The following is a 25,284-nucleotide window of genomic DNA, read 5'->3' on the forward strand; positions in this document are numbered from 1 at the left end:
GCCAGGACATATTAAAACATCAAAGGTCTCTTGTGATGTGACTTTTTCCTGCATAAAAAAATAAAGACCGATCTCATGTGAGCAAGCACACTGTATTGGAGTCAACAGAAGTTCATCTATTAACAAGGAAAGCTGAAGCAAGGTCTGGAGCTGTTGTTGCAATATCCTCATTTATTCTAGCTATCCAGTGCATTCAACACAAATTCAGAGATACCTTTTAACTGACGAAACCTGCCACATCTGGCAAACGAGCCATTCACTGACAAAGATTCACCGATTATAGTCTTACATTTCACATACTACCATCTGAAGTCAGATATTGCTTCATGTCTCCCTCAAGCTTAGAGGAACTGCAGAGGGGTTCAGCTTTTGAAAGTCTGCCCACATACTGAAGCTGCTGACTGTGGAATTGGGACCCTTTCTATGGGACAAGAGTTTTATGGATCAGCTGGTTTGGTTTTCACCTCGATTTATGTGAGGAAGTGGTGGGAGATATCGGAATCTTTCACAGTACCCTACACCAGCAAGCCTTTTGAGTGAATGGTTTTATGGGATTTAGTAGGAGAAAACATCTCTCCCTATGTCCCCTTCACCAGTTCTCTACTAAGTAAACCTCCCTGGAGAGGAGGCCTGTACTGCTCTCCAACCCATGGTGGAGTTTGGGGAACTGGGATGCTGCAATCCCCTCTCTCCCATTCCCCTAACTCCAGCTTAGTCCCCTCACCCAGTCCTCCCTGGGAGGAAAAAGACCCCCATCAGTGCAACTAGACTATTGTAGCTTTCAAGACTATGATGCTTGCATTAATTTCCAGGCTCCAGTTTAAACCTAAGTGGAATTTGAATGAGTAACCAGAGCTCATAGCAGCAGGAGCAGGATACTCTGTGCCTGCAGGTACCCACACATGCCCTTGTTGGCACATAAACCGAGATGCCATAAAACCTCCCTGTCCCACCACAAAAATAAAGAATCAAGGGCTTTGCCTAAAGCATCTTGCCTGGGGAAGGCAGTCAGGGGAGCTTAGATTATCCATTTCCAAGACTAAAAACTGCTTTTAGTGCAGCAAAGCGAGTTGCACCAAAGGAGTTCTGTGATCAACACATGAGACTGGTGACCTGTTTCTCATCAGCATGGACTGTGGGCCCACTTTAGCTCACAAAAAAAAAAAAAAAATCAGCAACAGAGGTCAGTAAGTTTGCCCCACGAGTCATCTCATCCAAGTCAGCCTCATGACTAGAGCAGGTAGGATTTAATCCTCACTGCAAAGCTGCCACCAAAGAGCCCACAGGCAGGTTTCGTTTAGGGAGCGGGCAATACTTCCTCACAGCAGGGTCAGATTTTATTTTCCATTTAAGGTCAGGGATACACACAGGCAAACAGCAGCAATGCACCTCCAGGCTGCTCCATGCCTCAGCTCACTTTGAATAAGGCTGCCCCAGGGATGAGAGATGGTTTCGAGGCAAAATACAAGGCTGAGGAACTCAGATACCCTTATCCATCTTCAGCAAGGTAAGCCCCACGTGCAGAACATGATACTCTGCCTCCAGCACAGTCTGGGCTGCTCGAGACATGTTTGACAGCCCCCCCAACTTAAAGATTATTCAGTATCAAATGTTCACCGGTGTTCTGAACAGCTAAACAATGATTTTTCCCACTGCCTCTCCTGCTAATGACGAGTGAATAAAGGATCCCCTAGGGAATTTCCCTTCATCTGCTCACGAGTGCCACTTCGCTAGTCACATTTATCTGACAAATCTTACAGATGGCTTGGCACGAGCTTGCAACAAGCACACCATCTTTGGAGCTGGGATTGGCCGCCCGAGCCACGAGATGCTTTCTGTGGCAAACTGGGCAAGCCCGCAGGAGAGCCCCATACCAGCAACCACTACTGGAAGAATACCCCTAGCAAATTTAGAGCTTCATCCAGTGCTGTTCCAGCAGAAGACATCAATGAAGGTGATGGCATTTCCGACACTGCAGCCGTCCCGTGACGAACGGAGTCTCTTGGCACAGGAGTTGTGCTCTGACCCAGACAGAAAGGTATCCTGGAAAATGACTCCCATTGAGTCATTTTCCTGCTGTTATTGTGCCGAATGCCTTTCTGTTAAAGATGAATTTTCCCCGTTAAAATAACGGGGGAGAGAATATAAAGACCCATCTGTAGACCACATTTTCAGAGGGGTTTTTGTTTGTTTTCCAACATTGTCTGTGAAACATTGGTTGAGTCTTTCGAGCTCTTTCCAGATGTGTACTCTCCTCGTGCTATATGCCCAACTCTAATTCCAGTTTGAAAGCTGTTTGACTCCGGCAAATGAATAGCAGGATTTTAGAACAGATACAAATAGTAAAACTAGGGCTTTGTACAATCCCATAGGTACTATAGATGGGACTGTCCAAACACAGACCCTTCTAATCCACCAAGAAAATGCCCTTAAGACCTGTTCAGAGTCAGACTTAAACCCATAAAATCCAGGAAATTCAGAGATAAGCCTGGATATCTGGACTGATATTCTGTCCTCAGTTCACCTTACTGGGCAAATGTTAATGAATGCATTTGTTTATTCCCTACAGTTCTATGCAGGGAATATCAACAATCTGATATTATGGGAGGAGGTGAATTTTTTTCTCCTGTATGTGTGTAGGAGTTGCCCAATATAATTTATTCTCTTCCACAATAAGATTTTACAGCTCCTCAATCCTTTCAGAGCTCTGAAGCTATGCAAGGTCTGTCTTGTAAAGCTTTGGAGAAAAGGCCTCGAAGGAAAATCAGTTATTACAGGAAACGGGGCTGATTTTCAGTACTCCACAGCCTCTCCCCTCCATCCATATTAAGCTGGTATTCCAGTACAAAACATCATCCAGATGCGTTTCACTGAGGATCTGAACGCAGACCTTCACGAGCAATGCGAGACCAAGTTCCCCAGTCAAGGCTGGAGGAGAACTGGAGCACACAATGCCTCTGGAGCAATGACTCATGTCCACCCGCTGCAACAACCTGCATAAGAGTTGCCATACTGAGCACGAGCAGAGCAATGGCCATACCAGTCCATCTAGCCCAGCGGCCAGACAGCCAGAAAACAGTAGAAACAAGGCAATCACTTACACTATTTCCCTCACATTTCTGTTAGCCTCCAGCTATTTTCAGATCAAGGTATTTCCTAAGCCAGATGTGGTTTCTAGCTACTTAGCAATCCTCCATGCATCTCTCTACACAAACTTGTCCAGTCATCCTTTGAACCCAAATAAGCTTTTAGTCTCCTCAGCCACCTTTGGCAGTGAATTCCTTGTGTCCACCACCAGTTGCACAGAGAACATCTCCTTTTGTTTGCTTTAAGCCTGGCTTCTTCTAGTTCATTTAATGACCGTAACTGAGGTACTGCCACAGAACAAACAGTCCCTGCTCACCTTCTGACTGCTGCTGTTGCCTTGCAGAATTCACTCCTACCCTACCAACCTCTCCTCTTCCCCAGGCCAAGGAGTTTCAGCAAAATTGTTCCTCACACAGAAGCTGTTCAGCTCAGCATTTTTATCTTTCTCTCAACTATTCCAAGTTCTGCTGTGTTTGAGATGAGCAGTCCAGAACTGCTTGTGCTATTCAAGGTAGTGGCAAATATGGCTGAAGTATAAAACCATCTCCTTTTCCTTTCTTTCCGAGTTCCTAGTATGACTCTTTCACTTCACACTGAGAAAATACTATCTTTCTCATAGTAGAGGCAGTATGAAGGAGAATCATAGAATCTCTGGGTTGGAAGGGACCTTTAAAGGCCATCTAGCCCAACCCTCCCTGCCATGAGCAGGGACATCTTCAACTAAAGCAGGTTGCCCAGAGCCCCGTCCAACCTGGCCTTGAACGTTTCCAGGGATGGGGCATCTGCCACCTCTCTGGGCAACATGTGCCAGGATTTCACCACCTTCATTGTGAAAAATTTCTTCTTTATCTCTAGTCTAAACCTACCCTCTTTCAGTTTAAAACGGTTACCCCTTGTCTGTCCCCATCTTTCTTATAAGCCCCCTTTAAGCACTGGCAGGCTGCAATAAGGTCTCCCCAGAGCCTTCCCTTCTCCAGGCTGAACAACCCCAACTCTCTCAGCCTGTCCTCATGTGTTCCATCCCTCTGATCATTTTTGTGGTCCTTCTCTGGACCCTCTCCAACAGGTCTGTGTCTTCCCTGTGCTGAGGGCTCCAGAGCTGGACGCAGCACTGCAGGCGGGGTCTCACCGGGGCAGAGGAGCAGAATCCCCTCCCGCAACCTGCTGGCCAGCTAAAAGGCTTGTCCTTAGTTTTATAGAAAACCTGTGAACCAGCAGAGAAGTAAACCAAAATCTCCAGGGCCTATTCCAACACTGGGGAGTCTAGTGGTACGTTCCAGTGTTAAGCCTTAGCCCTGGTGACTTGGCAAATTCCAGTTTGGGCAAAGTTCACTTACAATTTTTTAAACTGTATGAGGCTCTCCGAAATTCAATTACAACATTATGTGCAGCACTATCCTTTCACCTCATCAATGATAGATACCATGACCAATACATCATTTGGATCCTGCTACATACAGGAACATGTGTCTGAGCTTCCAGGTGTGCTCTGAGCAACACAACTCCCAAAGTCCTGACACTCTCAATCAAGATACTGTGAAATCAGCTTCCGGAAGAAAGGCAAAACAAAACCCGCAGCCAAAGCCATCTTTACCCACCTAAAGAGCATCATACATCTTTGCTACCATCAGCTGTTCTTCTCTTCCGGTCCCCAAAATACACAGTACAAATAAGTTTAGCCTAAGCAAAGATTTCTGCAGCACGAGAAGGCAGATGTGGCAGAGACTCCGTGAAGTCTGCTAAAGGCTTTGCTATTGCCAGCTAATTTGATATAAAAGATATGCAGATACTATTGTGATGGGCAGACCTACAAGCCTATAGGGTAGATAAAACTTCCATTTATGACAAAATCCATCCCTGGTAAAAATGGCACTATTCCGTTGAAATCAATAAGGTTGCACCTGTGAATGCCAGCTGTGAATTGAGTCCATGGTTCTCAAATGATGTAAAGTGCTTCAGGAGGAAAGATGCTATATTTAGGTGCCATATTATTGCTATGTAGACATTTTCATAACCCCTAATTATGGGGCTTTTTTTGCAAGCTCTGTAGTATTAACTGGATTGGATAAATATATAATTAGAGAGTGTTTCAACATGCACACTCTTGATGCTAGAAGCTTTATCAGCTCTTTCTTTCCTTCATGATCTGTTTTGCTTTTCTTTTAAAGCTGTTTCTATCAATTACGGCAAGATTTACTCCGAGCCCCAATAAAGGGTCACTGTAGACATCCCAGCAGAATAGAAGAGGGGTACATTTATGTTCCAGAACTCTTCTGTTTTCCAGAAAGACACCTCTGGGTTGTCACTGTATAACAACATTGCCAGAAGCTAAGTTGATCAGACAGAAAAAACACAACAACAGAACAACAACAACAACAACGAACTTTTCAGATGTTCCCTGACCCCAAACTGTTTATAGGCTAAGGGTTCCTGCTCCAACAGCTTCGACAGAAGATCTGCTGCCCAAATCTTTGCTGGATCCTGCTCCTCTCTTCTGCTAGTGGACAGAAAGGAAGATCCAAGGAGGTTCTTCATTTTCTGCACGGTGCCAGGGATGCACAAATGGCTTCAAAGATCTCTAGATAGGAGGTGGATACACCCCTGGCTAAAAGAACAATCACCCTAACAAATTACTAAATTGGTTGACAAGAAAAAAGCAAATTACCTTTTCTTCAGCATCCCGCTTTGTCAAATTAAAAGATACCATGAACATTTAACTCCAACTAGTCCTACAGGAGCGGCAGCAGCATTTTCCTTTCTAGGTGTTGATGAAGCCTGTATTACTGTTTCTTGCTAACCAAAAAGCTTTAAACAAATGCACTTCTCACTTTTCTGATCAGGCATGACCAATAACTTATTTGTCAGATGTGTTTACGAACCTTTTCCTCTTACGCCAGCTTATGCCCAGTGAGAATTTGAAAAGCTAAATTACAAGTATAAACATTTCAAAACAGAAGTTAATAATAGAAAGAATTAAGAACATTGCTAGAGTGACATGATACAGATGCTGTATTATTAAACAAACGGCTCACAATGGTATTATGACATGAGTCATAATGCCTGATGCCATGAACATATTGCAGAAAAGAACAATAGCTGCTATCACCAGCTACAGAAATACACAGAGCACAACACCGGGAGCCCGACTGCTGACTGATCTAAAGCAAAGGTTTTGCCTACAAGCCAGCAGGACAAATTCACACCTGGTGCAAATGGGTGCAACTGAGTAGAAGCTCGTGGACTTGCAGCATCTTCAGCCAGGCTCCGATATTGCACCAGAAGTACCACGGGCTTTGCTCTGTGCAGTCTTGCAGCCTGTTTACGACCGCAATTGACTGGGGAATTCCTATTTGGTGGGATTTTGAATCCACTTTCCACGGGTGTGAATAACTGAATTTGTCCCTCCATTAACACCAACAGATTTTTAAGCCCAGCACGTCACAGAGCGCATCTGAATGGTTGTAACACCCAACATCATCACAAGTAAATCTGTCGGAGAGAGAAAACTGGTGGCCATCAGCACGTGGACTGGTTTGCCATTCCTTTTGTTGTTATACCCAGTTTACTGTGGAATGCAACTAGCGATGGTGAAGAAGAAGATTCCAGTAAGACCTGGGACATTCACAAGCTCGACAGACAAAGCACGGAATCAAATCCCAGGGTGCACTTATAGTATACGCTTCCCATAATTAAAAGTCTATTTGTGGCACGCAGAGTAGAAAAAGCTTTCATTTAGGGTAAAACTTAAACATAGCTTTACTTTCCCTGCTTGATGCAGTTACCCAATTCAAAGCGATATGGTCAGGAAGCAACGCTCTCTGAGCTTCACACGTCCACAGTTGTCAGGGGGTGGGGACATGAAAATGAGAACAACATAAAGGGAACCCACCCATAAAGCGGGTTGATTCATTGTCACGCTCTGCCCGAGTGCTGCCCAGCGGCCGCCAGCGTAGGAATCGCGGCCCGATGCAGGACGCGTGCCCAGCGCGCGATGATATTCTGGCTCTCTCTCAGCTTTTGCAGCAGCACTGGGGACCCCGGCAGCTGTCCTAAAGGCAGCCTCAAGGTTGCTCCAAACTGTGCTAAAGACCAAACCAACTTCTGAACTATTTCAAAGCGCGGGCTGAGCAGAGTGGTTTGCTGCGCTCTCTTGGATGTGGAGCCGGCTGGAGCACAGCCACATCTGAGAACGGGCTGCCTTCTCTTCAGCCGTCACGAGGGCACCTACGTACCACACACTTCACGTAAGACGACATGCTTCGGATGAGGTACATAACAGTCAAGAAATCTACTCAAAGCAGTGGGTAGCTACACTGCATTCCGTCCCATCTATCATCAGAATGCCCCAAAATATATTTTGTTACAGAAGCATTAACACGGCAGAAGTTGATCTGCTTAAAGCCTTGCGTTTCTTGTCTGTGTGTGTTTACACATAAAATGCACACTCACCCATGCAAACATGCCACCCTGATCAAGCCAAGCATACACAATGCATATAAGACATAAATAAATACTTATGAGTCACAGATAACCACCTCATAAATTACATGGTCTTACAAAGTATCACTGCTGAAGATAATTCATACAATTGGATACAAAATACACATATACGACTCTCATTAAGACAGATAAGAGTTGTTTGTTTCCTTTCACAAGTGCCCAAGGCCTTAATTTACAAGGTCCTGAATTATTTTTTTTTAAGCTTGGAGTCCCAGGGCTACGGGTTGGTTCCAAAACCTGACCCAAAACCAAGCCGTAAGAGAGCAAACCTGATTACAGAGGACATAGCAAACAGGAGATAGGACAGGAGGGTCCAAAAGTCCAAGAGCCCACTCTGCTCCAGCTCACAGGAGCCGGATCTGGTAGAATTTATAACGCTTTAGCCCCAAATAGACATGGGTAGAGCACCCAGCTCTCCTACCTCGCTCCTGCCACGCTGCCCGGGCCGGCTCCCCCATCACCCAGGCGAGGAGCTGAGCTCCGGCTGCAGGACAGCATGGCCACTGCAGCTCTTCCACAGCTCGTGACAAACGCTTCCACGGGCACAGGCGCAAGCCGCTCCATCCGACAAAGCGACCAGGGACGAGATCAGCCCTGCAGCCTCCGCTCGGGCAAAACCTGAATGCCACTTGACTGACACAGCCCAAACACGGCGTGTTTGTTTTGCTGACACATAGGTTTAAGTTTGCTCCCCAGCCACATCTTCTTTCCCCTCGGATACAATAGCCATCCTCACAGCACTTATTATAACATATTGCAGCGATAATGTGCAATTATCCTCAAAAACAAAGCAAAAGCTCAAGATAAAAATAACAGACACTGAGCGCACTTACCAGCTGGAGGAAGGCAGCGAGGCAGCACTAGCTACAGCCTACTACAACGCAGCCATTTTAGGGCTGCGGCTGCCTCGCCCGGCCTGATTTCAAAGGCCAGACTGCAGGAGGACGCACCGGGAGGTGGACCCTCTCCAAAAGCAGGTCCAAAGCGAGAAGCTCTACCTGCTGTGCCTTGGCTCTGCGGAGCTGTCACTAGGTAGAAATGTGCCCCACCTGGGGGTCTCTGCACTTTGCGGCTGGGCTCAATGACTGCCTTTGGGCCAGGCAAGAGCTCGAAACGCTCGGCACCTGGGAAGGCTGAGCCCTTCATTAGGAGACGTCCATCAGGTGCTCAACAACCCCAGGTCTCAACCTGGGTCTTTCTTGCTGGTGATGTCTGACCTAGGGAAATGGATACACCTTGGTCTTGCCCTTTTTTCTGTTTTGCTGGATACGCTTACTTTGACCTTGCCCACAAACAGACTCCTGTGCTGACCCCTCTATTTCCAAGCTTTCACAACAATGTACCCTGAAAGCAAATTATAGTGGGGACACCCCCCTCACCCCCCAGTTTCAAGGGCTGAAAAGAGGGAGCCTATGAATTTAGTAAAAGTATTGGCTTAAATTTCTCAGTGGCAGATCACAAAGATGGTAAATCAGATCAAGTATAAGGAAGCTGTACACATATCTCAGGTCTCTGACGGCTTCAGAGATCTCTCAGGTTATATGGCCTGTGTGTAAAAACTTGACATCTCTGCTTTGTACGAGGAAGACTGGTTAGAGCTGCACACATTCAAGGAGGGCCTCTGTTGAATAGAATTGGCCAAATCAGATTAAAAACCCAGTATCTATGATGAAGGCTGCAAGCTGCCTGCTCGGAGAGGTTCCACTGATGTGAACCAGAAGTTCCTTGCATGTGGTCAGGCCCTAAATTTGATACTGGAATTTAAAAACAAATTAAGATTCCCATGTAATATTGACTTCTTTTTTTTTCCAGAGTAAAAGATTTTACAGCATGGAATGCTATATGCAGTGGTTACATGAGTCCAAGTAATTGTACCAATTATATAATTTGATATAATTGCACTAATTACATAAACACATAATAATGAAATATAAGTTATTCCAAGAGCTAAACTGGAAGAACATTAAAGAATCTAAATCTGCTCCCACTTATTCTAGTACAAATCAGAAACAATTCCCCTGAAATCAATGAAGTTACCCGAGTAAAATTGGCCCCTACCATTACAAGCAGCCAGGTAAATCCAGCTTTTGGTTCAAGGGTACTGACTGGGCAAGCAAATGAAAGCTACTAGGGTCTTTTGTACCAACAGAGATTGCTAATTCCTGGCCAAATCCCAGCGTATGCAGGAAGATTCTCCCTGTGTTCATGAGCAGGTTAGGTGTCTTCTCCTCTTGTTCTGATCTGTCGTGAAACATCTGCAGGTTTTGCTAAATCTTCTAGCTACTGATCCTAAAGCAAAAAAAAAAAAAAACAAAACACTATTTTTTTTAGAAATACTGACAATGAGCTGGGCCCAACCAGGATTTCAAGAAAACCAGACTCAGGTGTGTCTTTAGTTATATTGGTGCTAGCCTGAATTACATCTGCAGACTTTAGGGGAGCTACTGAAAACTGGCACCAGTATTAACAGAGAGAGACTCTCCTCTTAGACAAAAATTTGTATTTCTGATCCTTTTTGCAAAATGTTCTTCAACCCTTTCACAGCAGAAACCACTCCAAACCAAAATTATTCTTAAGAAGGATTCATTCACAGAGGGATTTCCCTCTTCTGCCATGGCAGGGGGAGCACAGCAATTAATTTCAGCTGCTGACTTCATCTCACAAGTAACAAAGCAAAGCAGGTGAGAGCTGGCAGTTTCGGAGTAGGTGTCTATTACGTGTGGAAATACGTGGTGTGTGCAGAGTTAATGCACCAAGTGCTCTCTTGCACCACGTCGTGACAGTCACCCCGTTCTCACCGTCCTTATTAATGCCAGTGGGAGGTCCAGGCACAGGGACGGGAGTTTTGCCTGTGTGACGAAGATTTTCCAGGTGCAGAGATTGATTCTACCACACGATAGAATATAGTGATTTAGCATTTACAGGACCGAATTCAAAGCCTATCAGGCACAAGAGAGACATAGTCACCTCAGGGGTTATGGACCTGACCCAGATGGTTTTGTCGATACAGTACCTAACTTAGCATAAGGCAACGAAACTGGATGCTGAGTTTTATGAGGATGGGAATGACAAATGGGAAAATAAAAAACAAAGTTTTTAAAATCAGCCATTAAGTTTGGGCATCTCACTTTTCATTTTGCCTGATTTCAAAAATGCAGGAGGTGGAAGCTGCAAAAAGCGGCGTTCCTGCAGCCTCCTGCAAAAAGCCGGCACGAGCGGTCGCCTTGTCACATCTCTGAAAAATCAAGCCCAAACTGTCTCAGGTTGGTCCCTCAAAATTAAAGACCGTTTAAATCTTATTGCATTTTAGCCTTCAAAATCGGTGTGACAGGTTGCTGTCAGCACCAGGACTCGGGGATACCTTGCTCCCTGCGGCATCTCTGCGCACTGCCAGCTGCCGCCCCTCAGACCGCACCGACTCCTGCCCCTCTCCCTGCTTCTCTTTCTGCCCCGTGACCGTCAGGGCCACAGCTGCAGATGGGGGAGCAGGGAAGGCTCTGTGAAGGAAGCAAGCTGTGAAAGCTTTTTACCGAGAAAAGGGGTGTTCTTTGCTGGCCTCGGTGAAATCAGGATCCCGGGCCAGCTTGTGGGTTTGCAGCGGGATGCGAAGCGCAGCCCGCTCCTGCTCCTCGCTCCCGCTCCTCGCTCCCGGCCAGCCCAAGCTCGTGGCATCCAGGCTGCCAGCAGCTCCCTGCTCCCCAGCGCTGCGGGTCCGAACCCCACGCTGAGACACCCTTCTCTCCTCCTGGGAGAGCACAGGAGCCCCAGTGTCCGACGCAGGGCTTGGCTTCAACCCCAGAAACCAACCACTTTCAATTAAGAACGAAACCTAACCAGACCCAGCCTCCAGGGCCTTGCATTTCAATGGGCAAGATTTCTTAATATGTCCCATTTTTAAAAGTGCAGCCCAGTCTTACTAATGAAGACTGTGTCATGTTAGGTCAAATGTGCCTTCAGACTGAAGGGACATGTATTTGCCACTGATTTCAGGGGGAATTTATTGAACTCACCAATAACAGGGTTGACCCGAGGAACAAAGGCAGGGGAGAAAGCTGCTAAGAGACGGAGGAGGAATAGCCAGCGGTGGCTTTGACAATAAACGTGCAGTCGAGGTGGTCAGAAAGCTATGCAATACTAAAAAAATCTGGTCGGGGTGACAAAGCTCTGGGCAGCAGGTTGTTGATACAGCCACGGCAAATTGCTCCTAGAGGTCTAGACCTAGAGGTCCTAGAGGTCCTAGAAAAAAGCCGCTTAACCCCCGTGCCTGGCGTTGTGGAGGGGTGGGCAGAGCTATGCTTGAGTGCGAATTGTAACTAGAACCCATCATTAGTTGCGTGAACTTGCTTCTGCAACAATTTCCAGGTCTCAGGGTCAGATCTAACGCTTGCTAAGTCAACAGAGGTCCTTCTGTCAGCTTCAGCTGGCATTTGCTCAGGTCTCCAGGAGGAAGAATTTATCTGTGAAGATCAATTAAATCAGTATCTGGATATCTGAGCAGCTGATGAGAATTTCTACAAATATTTGTCAACATTTTGGGGTTTTTGTCAGTAAAAGGGATGTATTTTACTCAAAAAATATCTCCTTGCCAGCTGATTTTAAAAAACAAACAAACAAACAAACAGTTCATCAAACTTAGTACTGACCTCTTTTTCCTGGAAGTGCTTTCCACATTATTTTTTTCCTTGTTGTAACCGATCAGGGAGTGACCTAGACATGAAGTTACATTCTTACACAGCAGGTGAACCAGGAACTTGCTGTAAATGACCTGCAGGTATGCGGAACAGCGTGGTTCCTGCGCCCAGAGACCCTGCACTGGTGCAGACAGCAAGAAGCAGATGCTTATACATATAGACGGCAATAAAACTAGAGTGTAACATTTTTAGGATCGCAGCTGAGCACTCAGACAAGGCTTTCTGCAATGACTAATACGACTACGGTCTAATGCGACAGTTCACCGTCTGCAGCCGCATTCAGTCCCGAAAGTAAGCAAGTTTCTCCAGATGTTACATGCTGGGGGGGGGGGGGGAAAAAAGCACATCCAGTTTTCAATCTTTTTTATTTATTTAAACTGTACACAAATGTAAAATACTTCAACAGCAAATCTAAGTGAAAATTGTTTGGTTTAAATTATTATGGAACAGAACCTAAAAGGAACTTTATTAAATAAACATAAAAATTGGATTTAAAGAATGCACATATTGTAATGTATTCTACAATAGTAATTTTTTTCGCTCTACGTTCCATGTGCGTATGGTATAGAAAAGACACTGAATAGAACAAACAGAATCCATTTTGTACCCTGAAACAATTGGTAGGCCTCATGAGGGATTGCTCAGTATGACTACATGATATAATGATGGCTTTGCCATCTCATAAAAATTATAACTAATATGTTGGCCTCTTTGGTTCCAAAATTTTTGTATAATACATTTAACTGTATTCATTTTTTGCTGCTATAAAAATAACATTTTTTCAAATGGCAGTTTTTTGACTAATCATGCAACTAAATCAGTGCAAACATTAAAAGCAATCATTCGCTTTAAAAAAGAAGCAAAAGATTTAATTTCAAGTATAAAAAAATATAAAAAAGTCATATCATAAGTCCAGTTTCGTCTAGTATGGGTCAACACTTTAAATTGCATAGCTCATGCGGCACCTGTTTACCTAGATAGTGAGCAAAGGTAAGTGCACTATCAAGTACCACTTTTCAAGGCATTGAAATTTGCAAGTGCTATTATACGTGCATTCAAGCAGTTTGCAAGTGCTATGCTGTATCGTTATTTTCTGATCTTTATGGCCATCCTCGACACCTCCCGGTAAGGAAATTGAAAGCACTCTCCTCCTACCCAAGACTCGTCAAAGTGTTCCTCGCCTGTTATTAAATGCACCGCATTTTTCAGAACGTCTCCGCTCTCTGACTGTCACTCCTCTTCAGGGTTCATTGGTTTAGCCGTGGTAGTGGTTGCCTGTTCGCTCGTCCCCCCCACGTGAAGTGTCCTTGCCGAGCCCCCCGTTGAAGAACACAGATTGAAACCTTAACTGTTCATTCTCTGAACAGTGAGAGATGCCAAGGGTCAACACAGTCCAGGTGCGGTATCAGATCCCCTTTTCCAAGACGCGGCGGGTACGGCCATCCACGGGTTGCTGGCGGGCAGTTAGAGCAGCAGATCGCGCCAGCCCGGCTTGTGACTTCGCAAGGGTCGGATGTCAGAAATACAGCAGTTGAGTGTCTGTCTCCTTTTCTCTCTCTCTGATGGTACCACGCGCTTCCCTACTGGAAGCGCTGTAGGAAGATGTGGGTACCTGTGACGTAGATTTAGATAAATTTAAATTAAGAGGAAGTGATCACCTCCCAAGGCAGGTGTCCTGCAGCTTCCCATTAGACCTAAGAGGTGACGGTCAACTTTTTTTCTTTTTTTTTTTTTTTTTTTTTTGTAAATGTTCTAAGTTTGGTCATTTCGACACCTGCGTGCAAGAATACGTCGTGTTCTCGCAGTCTGTGCTTTTGCCTGAGCAAAGGGAGCTCATTTCAGTCTGACTTCGCCGGCAGGCGGGGAAGCAGCTGCTCAGCCGTTCACTCGTACTGGCAGGCATTTATGTCCGTCGTCACTGGTCACTGACTCTCTGTGCTCATGTCCCCTTTCCGAGCTGCCTCGTGTGTGTGTGTGTGTGTGTGTGTCTGTGTGTGTGTCTGAGCGCGTGTTTCTGTGCGTGCCCACGTTTCGTGCGTGTGTGTGTGCAAGATATTTCATAGCATTAACTTATAAGTGGTAGAATATATAAGTGTCCAAGATCCACAAACTGCCACTGTCCTGACACCAAAGTGAAATGATTTTTTTTCTTTTTTTCTTTTTTTTTTTTTGTCAAACTTTTCCACAGTGACTTTCCAACACTGATGCCCGGATACACAGTGAAACTTCCTCCAACACCATCTTGTACAGGAATGTTTCTTTCTTTCTCTCTCTCTCCCTCCCCCCCCCCCAAAACACACCTTAAATCAAGCACACCCACATTCTTCCACAATCATATTGGGAACGTCCCTTTTCACAATGTTGTATTCATCATCAAAGTACAGCATTGACATTGTGCTAAGTTTGGTTGGAATGCAACAGGAGTTCACGGTGCCCGGGTTCAGCCCCCGCATTCGGTACTGATTCACGACGGCGGTGTGAAAGGAGGAAGCCGACCCCGGGACGCCGGCCAAGTAGGCCGGGCAGCTCCCTTCACAGTAATTCCCATAGTAACCTGATGGTGCTATGATCCAGTCATTCCACCCAATGAGTCTAAAGTCAATGTAAAACTGTTGCCTGCAACATAGATTGGTCCTGCCATCGCACTCCAGGCCTCTTTTCCGGATCCTGTGTTTGTTATCGGCGAGGCGGGCTTGCACCACTAAAAAAGGCCGGTGGGATTCCTCCCCGGGGTCCACATAAATTGGCAGCACTGAATACTCTTCACAGCCCTCACATTGAACATCCAAGTTCAGTCTCCTTTCTCCTCTCTCAAACAGAGCCTGGATCGCCTCTGTCATGGGAAAAGTGTGCCAACCACTTCTTTTGAGATCAACTTTCTTTTCAACCACATTCCACTTGTTGCTAGTGTCCGGGTCTTGGAAATAGACTTTGACTCTTACTTTTCGCCTGCTGCCTTTCTCTAAGACATATGGAAGCAGCTTCAAGTAAAGCCACAGGCTGGCTTGAACGACAAACAAGTTCTGGTTCCCTTCATTCGAGATGAAGAAATAGAGGCGGACTCTAGATGAGGCCAGATCGTCTGCAAGATAAGGAGAGATCAGCAAGATTAAGTCAAAACGGAAACGTTAGCCTGTGTGCCATTCTGGATTTGGGGACCATGCTAGAGCACAGTGGACCGAGAGACCGGCGAGGCTGTGCCGGCCAGAAGGCACGCACTGCATCAGATATCCCCAATTTGCAATCGAAACGCTTTGAAAAGGGACTTCCCACAGCAGTGCTCATCATCGGGCTGTAGTCGGATGTGTCAGCTCCACAGACACCAGTAAGAGCTCTCCAGAACTGGGTCTTTTCAGCCAGACAGCTTTAAAGATGCTACAGCAGCACCTTGAAAAGACCGGCACTCGGACTCGGCCACTTCGTCGGTTTAAGAACTAGCTTTAACTTTCAGCTACCCGCTGGTTCTCACAGGGAGAGCCCTTTCAATAACCGCTGAAACACCAATGCCAAACCAGGGATTTTGTTTCGATTTTCACATATTCCCGTCGCAGTTTAACAGAGAGGATTCATGAGACAGAGGGGAAAATATTTCAATAATGTGCCTGCTTATCCAACAAGATCAAGCTAACCCCTGCTTAGTCTGGTAGAGTATCTGCTATTATTAATCGTTTCGATCTCTGCCTTTTCACCCCGAAACGATAAACTCCCATACAAGGCAAGGCAAAATGAAGCGGTTGCTCTCGCTGTAACGCCGTTACTGGCTGTTCTCAATACGCCTTTCAGTAACACCAGTATTAAAGGAGCGAAATCGTCACGGAAAACCAAATGTCACCAAATGCCTGACATAACCCCTTATTTGTAAACAAAAGAGCCTGCTGCATGAAATGTTTCAGAAACACCGGTGGCCCTGCTGCAATTTTGTACTATAAGTCCTAACTGAATTTGGCGTAGGTGATGAATGCGCAAGCTGGCCTTTATGGCAGAGACTGTAATTCTGGTCCTTGAATCAAAGCCTCCCAATCGCTGTTTAAAATTATTGCTGGAAAGGCATTTTCTCATCTGCCCTTCTCTGTCTCACTTCTCTCTGTACAGAGCAAAATGTAGATTTTTTTTTTTCTTCCTTCTCTTTTCCTAAGAATCTTTATTATTTTTGTCAATCTCTGAATGGGATTTTTTGCGTAGTCGGTGTCTTCATCTGTTACCCTAGATGCCTTTCAAATGTGCCTCCAGGGCCCATTCGGTACCTTGTAATATTTCAGGGACAAAAATTTTCACTGTTTGTCTACGTTTTACATAAAGTCGATTTTGGAAGTGTTACAACAGCCAGCGATTGATTGAATACTAAATGGAAGTACAAGCCCACCACAGATTTCCCAACAACAGCCTGTTAAAAAATAATAAACCCAAAAATGTACCCTAAGAAAGCCTTCCGCATGTCAGTAAATACACAACTTCTTGATAAACTGTGGTGACAGCGACAGAGAACGAACAGTACGGTGTTGCTGCACCGATCCACGTCGCTTGTGTTGTGTGAGATTGTGTGTGCCCATAAATTTTGTATGTGAATATAACAAGCGTATGTATAATGCAACAGATCCCATAGATACTGTAAATGTATATGCCTTTGGTAAGTGGGAGGGTAGATAAAGAAGATGAGTGGGCAGTATACAGGATAGAAAGAGATTTATTTTGTGGACAAATGATATATAGATGCCACAGGGAGATAGAGAGCGAGAGAAATGAACCGAGCGATAGAGCGATGACGGAAAGGAGAGATGGGCAGATAGACAGCAGAGAGCTAATTTGCAGAGTGATGGTGTTATGGCCAGATGCGCAAAGTTCACAGGCACAGCGGTTGCCTGGATAAACTGCTGGAAAGCTGTGCTGAAGGGATTCAGTGACACATAACTGCAATGGCGGGACAGGACTGAGATGGCTGGTACTGTGGGGATGGATGGCACAGTTAGTAAGTGGACCGACGGACAGAGAGGAGACAGACACACTCGGGAGGAGGCTGCACACAGTGGACAAACAGACAAGGCCAACACTACGAATGAAAGCTAAATAAATGGGAAACGAACGGAAAGGGAGGACGGGTGAATGCCAGCCTCAACAGCCAGATGCACGCAGTGAACCAGCTGAATGCGCAGGGCAGGCGATGAGGCAGGGGACGCAAGAGATGGAGTGGGACAGGCGGAGGAGGGACAGCGGGACGCACAGGGATGAAGCCGAGCCACGGTGCAGCCGGCAGGGCCGCCGGAGGGAAGCCGGGGCCACGGAGGCCATGGGGGGACGGAGGGACCACCGCGAGGGGAGTTGCAGGCACAGCCCGGGGAGAAGCCCGGGCGGCGGGACACAGGCAGGGAGTACGGGCAGGAGCGGGCAGGGCCCGGGCAGGGTGGTGCGGGGCAGAGGGGAGAGCGGATGAGGCGTGCGGGTGAGCCCGGCAGCCGGGTGCCTGCGGCAGGCAGGAGGACAGGCAGGGCGCGCGGGGGGCCAAGCAGCAGGGCCAGGCAGGAGCGGTCGGGGGAACTGCCAGGGTTCAGGCAGGGGGACAGAGAGGGTGGGCAGGAGGACAGGCAGGGCGAGCGGGAAGGCTGACAGGGGTCGCGCCAGGGGACTGGCAGGGGAGAGGCAGCACAGGCAAGGGGAGAGCGGCCGGGCAGGGGGCCGAGGCGGGCCGGGCAGGGGCGAGCGGGCGAGGGGGCGCGGGGCCGGGCGGCGCCCACCTGTCTCGGCGAAGCTGATGATCTCGGAGACGGGGTCGTGGGCCGGGGGTCCGGCGCTCGCCTGCCCGTCCAGGCTGGGTATCTCCACGCGGCCGTCCTCCCGCACCTTGCCGGCGTGCAGCTTGCGCAGCGCCGTGACCATGGCTGCCTTGGGCACGGCGTGCGTGATGTTGGGCCGGTCCCGCATCTGCAGCCGGCTCAGGATGTGCCTCTTCACCGCCTCCAGGAAATCCCCGTCCACCTTGCCAGGCTCCTCGGGCCGCCGGAAGCCGCAGGAGGTGCATGTGTCCTGCGGGGAGCCGCCGGCGGGGGCCGGCGGGGTCGGGGTGGCCGCGGCGCCCAGCAGCAGCAGCCCGCAGGCCAGCAGCGCGGCCAGCACCCCCCGGCGAGCCGCCCCGTCCATGGCGGAGGAGCGGGGGGCCGAGCTGGGGGCCGCCCCGAAGCGCCGCAGGGAGCCCGTCTGTAGGCAGCGCCGCTCCGTGCGCTCCGCGGCGCGGAGGGGGCGGTGGCAGCCAAGCTGGGGGGGCCGCAACCGCTCCGCGCAGGGTGGGGGGGGCCGCGGCGGAGGGAGGGGGCGCCCGGCGAAGCGGCGTGTGCCGCCGGGGAGGCGGAGGGGGGAGGCTGCCCACGCAGGCACCGAGGGCGAAGTTGGGGGGGGCAGCAGGCTTGGCGTGCACGGAGAGCCCGGCTCCACGGGGGAGGGGGCCGGCAGCAGGTGAGGGGGTGGCTGCGGAGCCCGGGGAGGAGGGAGGGGGAGCGGGCCGGAGGTGCGAGGGGAGCCGGGGGGAGGCGGCGCCGCGCTGCCCCGGTGCCCCGCGCCGCTTCAGAGGGGCATCCCCGGGCGCAGCCGCCGCTGGTCCATCGCTCGCTTCGGCAGGTCCGGGCGGGCCGCGGAGAGGAGCTCCTTAGTCCGGCGTCATTGAGGGGGGTCAGGGAGATAAACGAAGCAGATTTATATACAATCCAATTTATAGCCTGGAAGGGGGGGGAGAAATGCCACTTGTACCCCCCCGCCCACTCCGCCCCCGCAAGACAACAATCCACAGGCCGTGGGTGCAGGTCTCTCAGCAGGTCGGCTCCGCGCCGCGCCGCTCGGTTGTCCCCCTTCAGCGCCCGCTGCTTCTCAACATGCCGTCAAAGTTGACCCGGAGCATAGCTGGGGAGGGGGCCGGGGGCGGCGGGGAGGGGTACGCGGCTGGCAGCTCCACAGTTGCGAGTCTTCTCCCCCCCTCCCCACCGCCCCGCTTATTATTAGCGAGATGCTTTATTTTCAAAGCAGCGCGGAGAGTCCGAAGTCCGGCGAGGATGCTGCGCGGCCCCCCCGCCCCCGCGGGCAGCGGCACCGCAGGCTGCGCGGCCGCGGAGAGGGGAATCGGCTCGATCCCGGCGATCCCAGGAGAAGCTGCACGGATCCACTCGGTCAGACCAGCTCTTCAGCTCTCACCCTCGCTCGCTCTTTTTAAACAATATCTCCCTTGTTGGTGGTTTGGGTTTTATTATTATTATTGTTATTATTATTAAGTGTGATTTTTGTTGTTGCTGCTGCTGCTCCTGCTGCTCCAGTTAATCTGTCTCCCTCTCTCTCCGCGTCTTTTTGATCTTTCGCTCGCCTTGTGCTGGCTTGAACGCCGTGTTTTGTTTTGTTTTGTTTTTTTTTAACGCGTCTGATGTTCCCTCTCGGATCCGCAGTGGAAGGTCTCGGGGAAGCGGCTCGCTCCTCGCTTATCTTCTGATCTCCTCCTGCTAATTTTCCCCCCCTGCAAAATCACGACATTGTGGCACTTTCTACTGAAACTTTTATACAGGAGTTAAAACCACGTGGGAACTCCAACCTATAACAGAGACGCCATGGGTTCCTCACTATTTAGAAGATTAAGTTAAGTCTTTTGCCCCCTGGGCTATTACAGTAACTTCCTGATGTGGAAATATTAACTATGCTGTTTCTTTAACTCCCCCCGTCCCCTCCCTGCCTCCCGGTTCCTGCAAACACACCCACCGCACACCGACCCGCGTCCCCGGCCCGTCTCCCGGCAGGACGGACGGACCCCGAGCAGCAGCCGCCCCGGCCCGCCCCCCCCCCCCGGGAGATGGATCCCCCCCCGCGGTGTTCCTTGCCTTTTAAGCACTTGAAAGAAGTCATTAGAAAGTTTACCGTCGGGTTGGCTTTGCGACGGGGCGGGTTTTTGTTTGTTTGTTTGAGTGGGCTGGGTAATCGGGGCGGCTGCCGGGGATTGTGTGTGTTTTCCGTGAGGCAGGAGGGACGCGGGCGCGGAGCCTGGCGGAGGCAGCGCGGGGGGAGGGCTCGGGGCGGTGGCTGGGGGGAGCCGGGAGGGGAGATAACGGGAACGCCGCGCTCCCGCACCGGCCCTGCGCCTGCCCGGGGAGCCGGCTTTCCTCCGCGGGGCAGCCCCGGGCCCTGGGGGGGCCCACGGCGGAGGGGGGACCCCGCAGAGGCCGGGAGAGGCTCCCGCCCGGCTCCCCGCGACGGCCGGGGGTGGGGGACCCCGCCGCGCATCCGCGGCCGCGGCACTGGAGCGTGATAGCGAGCCGCTCCGCGGCACGGCGCCCCACGCACACACCGCCCCAGCACCCCCCCACACACACACACCCCCCCCGCTGTGCGGGCACGCCCGGGACCGGGCACCCGCAGTGGGGCAGCGGCAGCGGCGCGGCCCCGCGCGGCCGCCGTTCCCCGCAGCCACGGCCGCTGCGCGCTGCCCCGCGGCCCTGCGCGCCGCCGCGCGGGGAAGGCTGGGCAGAGGGCGCCCCCTCTGGGCCGCGCGGGGAAGCGGGCGGCGGGCCGGGCTGGGGGGGGCGGCGGGGCAGCCCCAGCCTGGCCCGCCGGGCCCGGGCAGCGGCGGAGGGACCCGCGGAGGCCCCGCAGGGAGTTAACGGGCGGAGGCCGGGCGGCCGCCCTGCCGCGGCCCGGGGGCACGGAGGAACCGGCGGCCGCGGTGGCTGCCGGCCGAGGCAGAGGCGCTGGGCTGGGCTGGGCGCGGGAGGTGGACGCTCCGAAGCGGGCGAAAGAGCAGCTGGGGCTGAGCCTCTTACAGCCCGCGAGCGGGCCCGAGCTGTTCTTGTTACACTCCCTGGTTTGTTTTTTAACAAAGAAAAAAATTCTACCGTCAAGAACGAAAGCAAGTCTCAAGACCTTCGTCTTTTTCACTGACCCGAATGCTGGTTTTCAAGGGGCAGCAGAAGCAGGACACACAAATTTCACGCGTGACAGCTAAGAAGCCCCTTCTGTGCATTTCTGTTTTTAAAAGAAGAATAAAACTTCTCCTGTATTTCAGGACTGCTCGCGTGTGAGCTCTGTTAGTGGTCACTCATACAGGCAGCGCCAGAGCTTAAAGAGGGCCAACTGGAGGATCAGCTCGTTACTGTGGTTTAACGAAAGGGTCAAATGCAATTCTTATTGTAAATATTTTCTTTCTTGTTCTGTACTGCAGAAGGAAAGACACTTAATGCTGTGCTTCAAAATCACATTGCAATCCCAACCTGATTGTTCATGTTGGTTTTAATATAAACGCAGTCTAATTGCATATAGAGCATTGTAAATCAACTCCTCTATCACTGGAGCTACTCTGACGGGAGATCAGAATTAGGTACAGTATTTCCTCCCTGCCAGTAACAGGTTTTGAATGGAAAGCCTGGAATGTAAAAAAAGAAATAATGCTAAAAATCCAATCACTCTGACATCCTGTGAGCTAATAAGAGCACGTGAATGCAACAAGCTTAGTACTTCACAGTAATTAATTTGACAGCAAAGAGCTAACAAGAAAACAGCAGGCAGAGCAGTGATGACTGGTTCACAGAGGTCACTGTCAAGAAATAGGTGCAAACACAGTCCCGCTCTCTTTCAAAACAACTATTTCATTGCCCCAGTGAGAATGAAATGCCAAAGCCGGAAAATATCATGTCTTCGGTGGGGACAACATATCTGGGAAGGTATTTCTAGTAGGAAAACAAAGTAAAGCTTTTCTTTTTTGCATACAGTGATTTTTAATCATCCCGGTTACTCACTGCAGTGGCATGTTTTGGCTTTTTTTTCCCCCCTCTCTTTTTCAGTTAGCCAAAGCCATTTTGCATATTCAAATACTGGGAAGACTTATCTTCTCTAGCAATTACTAACAAACTAATACTCTAATAACCTCTATTGTTATTTAAAGTGTGTCCAACACAGCATTCTGGAGGCAGCGCTCACACAATGGACTTTCTCTGGCTTCCTCCTAGAGAAGAACTTAATCAAACCTTAGATGCTTTCAGGCAGAAGAGCCTACAGGGAGAGCAAACAGGGTTAACAGAAAGAAATTTGCCATTTGATTTCTAATCTTGCTCAGGGAGCACGGCCTATCGATTGAGCTATAAAGCTCTGTTAATTTTAAGATCTCCTCAGCTTTCAGTTCTTTCCCTCAGGCATAAGCTTGTTGCTTACACATAGTGGCCAAACTATCAGGGAAAGGGTAGGTTCACACTCCCACCCGCTCTGCTCTCCTCCCCTCTATTCTATTTGTTCTGAGCTCATCTGCGTGAAGAGACATTTTCACACACACCTTCTCAAACCGGCTGCTATTCATCTGACTCAGGGTCATGCTTTTCCATACATTAAATGCAGGGGAAAACTGGGAAGGAAATGGCTGGGGTTTGTGCTTGCAAGCACACAGTTAGCCAGGGAGTCCCGCTGTGATAAGGTACAGTGTCAGGGGTATTTTCCGTAGAAACGTCAAGTCTCGTGATTAGAATCTGATGGTTATTAAAGCTACTGATACAATGAAATCAGTGTGAACTGAAATCCACAGCCAGTGTAAATCGGCACGCTTCCGAGGCAACAAACCGCTACAACTCTTTCTCTATAACCTAGATAGGTGCTAGTGCACGTTTTTCTCAGGAGGCGGCAGATGCAGGAGTCACACTTCTACGGAGGCCGGTCGGTGCAGCTCTGCACCTCCCCAAGTTGGCGGGAAGCTCTAGAAACGGAGCAGCAGCTCACTTCGCTGCTCTGTGTTTCCATGATACCCTCAGCGGGACCATAACAATTTACACCAGCCAAGGATCTAGCCCCTCACGTATTACTAAAGCACCTATAAATGCTCTAAAACCATTAATAATATCTGTTAGGTAACCTTGCTAATCCCTTTGAGGAAGGATTTTCTTTACTGTACCGATGGTTGAACTGAATGAAGCTTCAAAAAGAGGCCCAGTTTCTACCAGAAATGCTTCTCCTTTGATAACCAGCAAATACAAGTTTTACTAGCACAAGCATCTTTTTCTGCAAGCATTTCTCAAATAAAATAGGCTATACTGGCAAAAGCACTTTTTTTTGCTCATATAGCCTCATCTACACGGGGGATTTTTGCACGTAGCGAAAGGCAATCTGTTTTAAATGGCACTTCGGAAGAGCATTGCTATCCCACAGAAGTTTCAAGGCTAGACCTTGAAGTATCTACTTCTGCCTCGTATCTGAAAGAGCTTTTTACAACATGGCCATTGTCATCTTGCTGTAAATATAGAGAAACTGAGACACATGGTTACAGGGGCAGGCTGGGAGCACTGTGCTCTATCTGGAATTTGTATTCATGCCATTCTTTTGCTTCAGATGAAATTGTGTATCTCTAATGAGATTGATTCCTCACTACACACAATTACTTTTAAAACAACTGCAACAAAAACAGTGGATGTTTCAAAAGCACTGTAATTCTGTAGAAGGGTAAGTCCCATTGAAAATCAATAGTTTAATGGTAAATGCCATTCTGAACGACATGGACATTTTCTGAACTGGCAAAGGTAAACATAACTCATGAAAAAAAACACTAAGAAGAGGTTAATCTGGCTCCTTTGCTCCTACCTGTGCTTCTTTGACAGAAAACTGTTTCTCTCTTTAAAAGAAGGGTCCTACTTAGCACTACTTGGAAAAAGGGGATATAGCAGGCAGAAACAAAGGACCTGACCAAGCTGGGAACTCTCATCTAAAGCAGGTACAACGAGAATCTGGAAGATGAGTCACGGAGAAATAAAAGAGAGTCCTCAACAGGTTTTGAAGAGCACCTACTGAACGCCGGCTCCCCGCACAAGGGTCAGGCAGGATGGGGGCACGGGGGAGGCAGCGGTACGGGGCTGCAGGGCACACTCACAGCCTCAGCCTCCCATCCCCGCTGCACCTGCTTTAACGCGGCTGCCGTCCCGCTCCCTTCAGCTCAGCTACCTGGCAGTGCCTCACGGGCAACACGTTGGCCGATCGGTCCTCTTCAGTGACCCCTTCGAGCTCCGGGAAGGTTTGCCTCCAAGCTCCCACGTTCGCTGTGGGGAACGAAGCGCGGGCGGATCTTGCGCGCCGTGAAGCGACGCGGTCGCGTACCTCGCCTCAGGCAGGTCTCCGCACAAAGCAGCGTGCCCTTTGGCAAAGGGATCGAGTTCAGGGATCTGCTTCAATTTCCGAAGTAAAGGGACCGAACGCCATCGGATGGATGCCCCACGTGATATTCAAAAGCTATCTGCTGCTTGGTGACAGCCCAGAAGTGCTCTTGTTTTCCTCTCACAGTCTGTCCTCTGCAGTCCAAAGCCGTAGCCTTATAACCAAGCAGTGACTTCCTCTGAAGTTGCTTGTATTGACCTAAATAGGTTGGGGCGGGTGAGGACACACAGACAACATGAAAAAGCTGTGCTGGTTGCCCAACAAAGAAGTGTCTGCTTTGTGGTGAGCACTTTTAACATATAAGCACTTTTAACATACTGCTAAAGAACACGATTTTCATGTTTGTTTAAGTTCACACCAAAATCCTTGCAAAGAAGTGAGTAAAAATAAAATCTGCATTTAGGTGGTAAACAAAATAGTTAAAAATTTGACTTCTCGTAATTTGAACGCTACATACCGAGGCAATGCATTTAGAAGTCAGTTGGTATATTTCTTCTATACATCCAGCTATGATTGGTACATCTAACAGCTCAGGAAAATGAACAGTAGGACGGCACAATGTTAAAATCAGCTGTCCTGAGAAAATCAGTGATTATCAGGAAGTGGTGACAAGATGGAGAGATTTCCCTCCAGTTTTAAATGAATCATAGAATCATAGAATAGTTTGGATTGGAAGGGACCTTTAAAGATCACCTAGTCCAACCCCCTTTTAAAAAACATTTTGCAGGAAACAACCCCAACGTTTCTTCATTTCTCAGTCCTCAATGCACTTGTCATGAAGACTGAGAAATGGAACTCAGTAGCAAAAAATGCCTGGTACCAATGCCATGACAGAAACGGGGTACAAGGGCTCAAGACATCTCAT

At 49.0% G+C, this 25,284-nt stretch overlaps 1 protein-coding gene across 1 annotated transcript; it reads right to left on the reverse strand.

The window, feature by feature from the left end:
- Nucleotides 1-13,397: 13,397 nt before the first annotated feature.
- Nucleotides 13,398-18,639, reverse strand: INHBB (inhibin subunit beta B). Its single transcript, XM_082001125.1, has 2 exons — nt 18,008-18,639; nt 13,398-15,360 (listed from the first exon to the last, which is right to left on the reverse strand). The coding sequence occupies exons 1-2, from the start codon at nt 18,408-18,410 to the stop codon at nt 14,585-14,587; spliced, it is 1,179 nt and encodes a 392-aa protein (XP_081857251.1). The 5' UTR covers nt 18,411-18,639; the 3' UTR covers nt 13,398-14,584.
- Nucleotides 18,640-25,284: the final 6,645 nt, after the last annotated feature.

This window comes from Phaethon aethereus (assembly GCF_964289735.1).
Source record: "Phaethon aethereus genome assembly, chromosome: 6".
NCBI lineage: Eukaryota > Metazoa > Chordata > Aves > Phaethontiformes > Phaethontidae > Phaethon > Phaethon aethereus.

Bases quoted from the DNA above. Each gene is read 5' to 3' on its own strand.
- INHBB (XM_082001125.1), bottom strand. From the start codon at position 18,410: ATGGACGGGGCGGCTCGCCGGGGGGTGCTGGCCGCGCTGCTGGCCTGC. The intron at 15,361-18,007 runs GTGGGCGCCGCC...CTTATCTTGCAG, and splicing joins CATCAGCTTCGCCGAGACAG to ACGATCTGGCCTCATCTAGA.